The sequence below is a fragment of the Trichomycterus rosablanca genome, chromosome 12 (assembly GCF_030014385.1).
Source record: "Trichomycterus rosablanca isolate fTriRos1 chromosome 12, fTriRos1.hap1, whole genome shotgun sequence".
In the NCBI taxonomy this organism is placed as follows: domain Eukaryota; kingdom Metazoa; phylum Chordata; class Actinopteri; order Siluriformes; family Trichomycteridae; genus Trichomycterus; species Trichomycterus rosablanca.
In genome coordinates this window covers 9,342,404-9,349,585 of record NC_085999.1, presented here as the reverse complement: position 1 = coordinate 9,349,585, position 7,182 = coordinate 9,342,404, and the positions used below count along the sequence as shown (strand labels likewise).

The window sequence follows — 7,182 nt, the reverse complement described above, 5'->3', positions numbered from 1 at the left end:
GGAAAAATATTTACATCACTACCACTTAAATATTATCATAAAAATACAATCTGTTAAGATTTTATTATATATTTTTTGCTAATTTAAATCTTGAATTGGACAATTACCCTGCTCCTCTACACTCAGCAGGCCATGGCTGCGTTGCCACACACAGAGTGGTGGCTGTTATTTGTATCATGACCTCTCCCTCTTCTTGTAACCTCGGGCCTGTCTGGGTTTGACCCTTTAATGGGCAGCCTTCCTTTTGCCTGGCAGCTTGAAGAGGGCCAGTAATATCAGATTTCAGGGGAAAATGTTGGAGACCAGGGAGTGCAGAGCAGTGCACCAGAGCCTGAGTACAATGGCAGCTTTCTGTCAGGCAGCGACTTCAAAGACTCACTGAGTGACTGCTCTGAGTTCGACTTTGTTGTAGATCACTGAGGAAATTCACAGATGTTTTCTCATACGAGACACCATTACAGCGGCTCAAGTACCCAGTAGCCCCAAGCATTTCTTTCTCTGCCTTCTCTCATTTCTTTCTTTCTATCTTTTCTGTTCTGGCTCTTTTTCCCATGCTTCTTTTCTTGAGTGTGAGAGAAGTGGAACCAAATTTGTCTTGCCTGTGTATAAATGTGGACAGTGTGTTCATTTGCATTAGTTCAGAGGCTACCAAATATACCCAAATAGCTACACATCACTAAAGCAATGCAGACCATTTATCATCATGATTAATTAGTATTTTTTTCTCTCTTTTTCTCATGCACACAGATGCCTTCTTCAATTACCAACCAATAAATATATGTATTACTGTAATTAGTGAGGGATTGTGATGTATAGCTTTATGACTACAAGTATTTGTACCGGTGTTCAACTTTTTGTTTATTAAAATGTACTATTATACTGTCTGCAATAAGTTTGGTTAATTTACTGTATTTTTTTTCCATATAAAAATAACTATTTGCCAATTGCTGTAAGTAGGATAATGTGTATGGATTATAAGTTTTCCTAATGTTTACTTAATATTTGTGACTACATGACGTGTAGATTTTATAGTTTTGTTTTTTTAACTTGCTACTGTATGTTCTGTCTGAAAATGTAATACATATCTGAATTGATTTTTATCTCAGTAGGTTTTGTAAATAATTCCAGATGTGTTTAGTGTTGGAGTGAAGCTGTAACTTTATTAAGAGACTAAAGTTTTGTATTTGTGTAAAATGTTTGGTTTATTGTTGCATATTTGAAGTCAGTTCTTGTGCTGTCTTGTTTAATGGTACATTTTCATCAACTGTGTTTCATACCAGACTTTTAATGAAAAATAAAGTTGGGTTCAGTTACCAATACTCTCAAATGTTTATGTTGCACATGGTGATGTACATTTTGAAACTTCTTTTTACCTCACGTTTGCAAAGAAGAGTGGGCAAAGATTGCTAGGTCAAGATGTGCCATGTTTATAGACTCTTACCCAAAAAAAGACAGTTCTTGTTAGTGGTGGCCAAAGCAGATCATTTGTCTCCATTCTACCCTATCCTGAGCATCCTCCTCTGTCACTCCAACCACCTGCATGTCCTCATCCATAAACCTGTTCTCATGCCTCCTCTGCACATGCCCAAACCATCTCATTCTCTCCTCTCAAGATTTGTCTCCAAAACATCCTACTTGCACTGTCTGCTAATTAACTCAACCCTAATCCTATCAATCATCGTCACTCCCAGTAAGAATTGCAGCATCCTCATCTCGGCCATCTTCAGCTTCCTCTCCTGTCTTTTTGTCAGTGCCACCACCTCCAGGACATACAGCAAAGCAGGTCTCACTACTTTCTTATTAACTTTCCCTTCTATCCCAAATCACTGCTACCACTCTGCGCCACCCACTCCACCTTGCATGCATTCTCTTCTTTATCTCTTTACCACACTCTGCATCATCTAGCAGTACTCTTAAGCCCAAGTATTTAAAGTCATCACCTTTCATTGCCTCAGCTCTTTGCAATGTAACATTTACGCTGCCCTTCCTCTTATTCACGCTTATTCACGCATCCTTACTTTCATTCCTGTATATGGCCAGAGAATTTTCCACCTTCAATGCATACAATTAAAAGGTCATAGATAAACAGCCCAACAACAGTGCCTTTAACTCAACTTATTGTTATTTGCCATATTGGGTTAAATGGTAAAGAAGCCATAAAACAAATCATTTTAAATGTTTTGCACAGTCCTTTATTCACATTGCAGTAAAGCAGAGGTTGATCTGGTCCCAGCAGGAATCCCCAGCTCTCCCCTTTGGCTTGAAGTACTATAATCCCATCAAAGGATGAGATCCACTTCCAAATCAGCCACTGGAAACTTTTAGAGACAGTGGGAATTATTGCAAAAATGTGAAATAAAAATCTGGGATAATATTAATTGCTTTATTCTGTGATTCTTCTTTTGAACCATGCTGAGAGTAGTTTATGTATATTGTGTTAAAATCTTATTTAACATTTCTATACATTTTAAAATAACATGATAATTGTTTTAAATTACTTAAACCTACTTTGACAAGTATGATTCAGATTTTACAGTGATTGTATTAGAAACTGCATTAGAAACCCCATATTACCGCAGTGAATGTATTTAAAATGTAAAGTAAAATTATATCACTGACCATTTGTTTTATCATACAGTTTAGTATTGGTATTTATTTTTTTATTTAGTTATTGCATTGATTAAACTGCCTAGATGATGTGTAGATGTTCCAGGTGGAGCAGTGGGTGGGTAAAACTCTTTCCACTTCACTAACGATGGCATCTACCCCATTCTTCCAAAAATTTCAGACTGAATCCAAAATGACATTCTATTGACAAAATGATTTCATCACAGGGTAATAAATTGCTTTTACATTCTAGCTAGTACCAAGGATCCATCTGAGATACAAGGTTAAAGGTTAAACTTATAAGGAAATGTGTAAATCAGTTTGACACCTTCATTTTGTAAAGGTACTTAACCCTGACACCTTAATCACTTAACAAATTACGCACTCATGCATTATTTGTCACTTGTTTCCTAGAGAATGAATGTTTAATTAATGTTGATTAATGATTGTTGGAGCGCTTCCACAATTAACACTGTGGGGTTTTTTTCACTGTTTTGTTTTTTTTACTGTTTTTTTTTTAAGTAACTTATGCTAAATTACTGGATCAACTAGCAGGCATTTGTCATTTAATTACAAAGTTTTCAAACAGTGAAGTTTTCGAGTTATCTAGTACTTGCACAGTAAAATCTAAACTAATGGTTAAACTACAAAGCTGTAAACTGCCATTTATTTACAAAAGAACCCATACTAAGCCCGTAATTGGTGAATGAATGTGATGACTGAATAAATAAGCTCTTGTGCTGTTCATATAGTACTTGTGTTTCGTAAACGTTTCCTATTGTAACATAGTAACTTAAAAAGTACTGCATCAACATCATTCTCTCAAAACATTATTTCTCTATAGGTTACAGACATTTCCATGCAGTGATAATTAACTATGATGACTTAGTGAATGTTAACATTTCTAGAATTTAGCAGATGTTTAATCCAAAGTGACTTACAATACAAGTAATTGAGGGTTAAGGGACTTGCTCAAGGGTCCAACAATGGCAGACTGACAAATGTGAGGCTCAAATTGCTAGTCCTATACCTAAACTGCTAAGCTACCACAGCCATTTGTGTGTTCTAAAATTCGAAAATATAAAAAGTAATTGTTAATTGTATTAATTAAGTAGTTCATGATTTAAATGCTTCTAGTTTAATCACATCCTTTAATCAGTAAAATAGGCGTGCCACATACTTATGTTACAAAATGTTGCTCTGTAGGAGGCATTATAGAATATATTTTATTATCAAGTTTTCCAAATGCCAGAAAGTAACCTACTGAAGTATTTCATGAGTGATACTTCTTTCGTGTATTCCCTTGTCTTATTTAAAACAAATGGGTCACATCTTGATGAACTTTGTCTGGAATAGCATTACTCTGTTTTTCACCTACTTTTTCCCCAGTGAAGCTATCTAACAAGCCTTGTATCAATAGATGTGTGCAGATAACACGGTGGCATTGTGGTGACGGGCCGCCCTACAAATCCTTAATTACAGCAAAGGGGGATCGGGTGACTTCGCCATCCAATACCAGACTCCCCGCGCGGCCAGGGTTCTTTGATCAAGAAAATCCAATTATTTGTGTATATACATTTCCCACATAGTGATTACTTCATTAATTGTCCCGCCTTTATCTCCACCCTGCCCATCCCCCCTAATAATCAGCTCTTTTATCCAGACCAACAAACACACCATAGGAGCTTTGTGGATTCAAAGGATTTGCTTCCCGCTCTCAAAGAGCCGCTATTCTTTGATGATTGGGCAGCGGCAAACTTCAAAGTAATAAATCTTTCTCCTGACTGGCTGGCGGCCCACCAAAGTCCTTATCAAATCCTAAGAAGTGATCCTTCAGTGCCTCAGATGGTCCAAGGATATCAGGAGGAGAGGAAGCGCCGGGGCTGCACTTTTCCACGGGAACTACTTCTGTTCCTGTTTCCCTCTGCGCTCGATCTGACTCTCTGTGCGCATCAGACTTCAGCGGATAGAGAACAAAGTTTAGGATGGCTGCTGTAGCTGTGCTTAGGAACGAGACTCTCCAGGCTTTTCTGCAGGTACTTAAGACTTTTACAGCTTCATTTTGGATTTTCTTTCTTTTAAGTGTTTTGCTGTGTTGATTATTTATAACAGTGGTAATCCAAATGTAAATCGGCTATTCGAATCACTAATTATGTGTGTATTTAATATCATTGGTAGTTAGTGGTATCAGAGTCAGCTTAACTCAAAGTATTTATATAGTATTTATGAAAGTTTTATGGTATTTGTTATACAATTATTTGTTTGGTTTTGTCGGTTCTTTTTATGGAGTTACTACTGTCGGAGTGTTCACTAATTTACAGTCAATTAATTTAAACTTACTGTATACCCATCTTTAGACTGCATTTTGTGCTTTTGAAAATTGGTGCCAGAAAAGCTTTACAGCAATGCCTCTAAAGAACAATGTCCTTGAACAAGTTTTTGATTGTGCCACAAGAAACCACTTAATCATTTTCCTATTTAAATCTTTATGGGTTTTTTTGCGTGAACTAATTTCATTCCTGCAAAAAACAACAGCGACTATGAATTGATTGGCTGTTTAGAAAACCAAACGTGGTTCTGATATGTAAGAGCTAAAAAGAATCTCTTATTTTTTATCTGTGATTACACTAACAAATAATAAATCAGATATACCAAGTATATGAACAATATTTTAACTTTGTAACTTTTTGAACCATCCAGGACCGAACGCCAAACTCCTCACCTGAAAACAACAAACATTCTCCACTGGCGCTTCTTGCGGCTACGTGTAACCGGATCGGGCATCATCACCACCACACAGTCAACCCTGCTGATTTCCTCCAGGTTTCATACGACCCGACCCTGGCTTCTCCATCCCGAATTTTCCATCCATGGACTAACGAAACAAATGTTCAGCCTACACATTCCAGCACTTCTTCATTCGGACTATCATCCAAACCGCCACTTTCTGCGCATCTTCAAAGCTCCTACAGCTCCACTCATGAGTTACCGCTTACCCCTCCAGCTGAACCCTCGTACCCCTACGACTTCTCCCCCGTCAAAATGCTGCCATGCTCGTCCTTACAGTCCACGTGTCCGCCCACCTACGTCCCAGCTGTGACATACCCAACCCCGGCGCCCATGCCACCCGCCGTGCCAGCTTTCGTAACCGGTCACTCAGGCTTGATGCACCAGCAACAGAGACAACTGTCCCCTAACCCAGCCGAGGACATCCCTTGGTGGAGCTTGCAACAAGGCAGTCCTGTAAGTCACCGTTTTCAATTGCAGAGGGGGTTGGTGCTTGGGCACACGGATTTGGCACAGTATCAGAGTCAGATCGCAGCTCTCTTGCACCCCAAATCCCCACTGGCCACTGCGCGCCGGTGCCGCAGATGTCGCTGCCCAAACTGCCAAACATCCAGTTCCAGTGATGAACCCGGTAAGAAGAAGCAGCACGTGTGCCATGTACCAGGCTGTGGTAAAGTCTACGGTAAAACTTCACACCTTAAAGCTCACCTGCGCTGGCACTCCGGGGAGAGGCCGTTTGTCTGCAACTGGCTCTTCTGCGGTAAAAGTTTCACCCGTTCAGACGAGCTGCAGAGACACTTGAGGACACATACCGGAGAGAAACGTTTCTCATGTCCCGACTGCTGCAAGAGGTTTATGAGGAGTGATCACCTAGCCAAACATATCAAAACCCACCAGAACAAAAAAAGCAGCAAACCACACGAGAAGAGCACAGAGCAAATTAAACGAGAGGATACCAGACACGTTTAAACCAGAGCAGGACTGATATTGCATAGTCAGAGACTGAGCAGAACTCATCAGTGGACTTTTGGACAAACTTTTGGACCCTAATAAGCAATGGAGTTGTAAAGCTCAAACAGTTGCAACTTTTAAAGCTCGTTTTTGGACTTGTAAATATGTTCTCATCAGGACTCCCTGTGCTTAATCACTCAAGTTTTAAACTTGTGTTAAGATCTTTGTCTTCGGTGGAAGATCTCACACTGATTGTAAATATATCTATTTAATAGCTTTTGTTGAAAGAAAGTGTCAGTTTTTGCTCCTTGTGGGGTGCTTTAGCATGCTATATATATTTTAAAAAAGAACTTGCTGTGTGAAAATAAAGAATATTACTTGTTTGTCCACAAGCTGGTGTTAAGAGGTTTTTATATTGTGAAGGTATAACCCGTTATTAATGCATCTATTTAATGTAGTAAGTAAAATGTTTTAATATCAGTGGAGAAAAATATAACTGAAAGAAAAATAATAATACTTTTTCATCTACTTAATGTTGGTGTATAAAAAGAAAGAATAAATTTGGGTTAGTTAAAAAGTTTAGGTGAAAACAATGTTACTGGTTTGTTCACTTGCCAGTTAAAAAACAGTTTTTACATTTGATTATATGCTAAATGCCATGTATCATCAGAGAAGAAAACGTTTAGGTGAAAAGTAGGAATTGTATTTTTTCATTCACAAATTACTGTAGTGTTAAGTTTTTACTAAGTTATTACATAAACTAACATAAAATCTTTAACAAAAATTAAGAATATTAAAAAAAAATTAAGGATAAGCTGGTTTAGTAAGTAGCAAATC

General features: G+C 38.1%; 1 protein-coding gene across 1 annotated transcript; it reads left to right on the top strand.

Moving 5' to 3' along the window:
• The first annotated feature begins 4,559 nt into the window (after window positions 1-4,559).
• Window positions 4,560-6,527, top strand: sp5a (Sp5 transcription factor a). Its single transcript, XM_063006372.1, has 2 exons — window positions 4,560-4,643; window positions 5,308-6,527. Exons 1-2 carry the CDS (start codon window positions 4,593-4,595, stop codon window positions 6,361-6,363), a joined length of 1,107 nt encoding a protein of 368 aa, XP_062862442.1. The 5' UTR covers window positions 4,560-4,592; the 3' UTR covers window positions 6,364-6,527.
• Window positions 6,528-7,182: the final 655 nt, after the last annotated feature.

Coding starts and splice junctions, on each gene's coding strand:
- sp5a (XM_063006372.1), top strand. CDS start 4,593: ATGGCTGCTGTAGCTGTGCTTAGGAACGAGACTCTCCAGGCTTTTCTG. Junction 4,644..5,307: donor CTCTCCAGGCTTTTCTGCAG/GTACTTAAGACT, acceptor TGAACCATCCAG/GACCGAACGCCAAACTCCTC.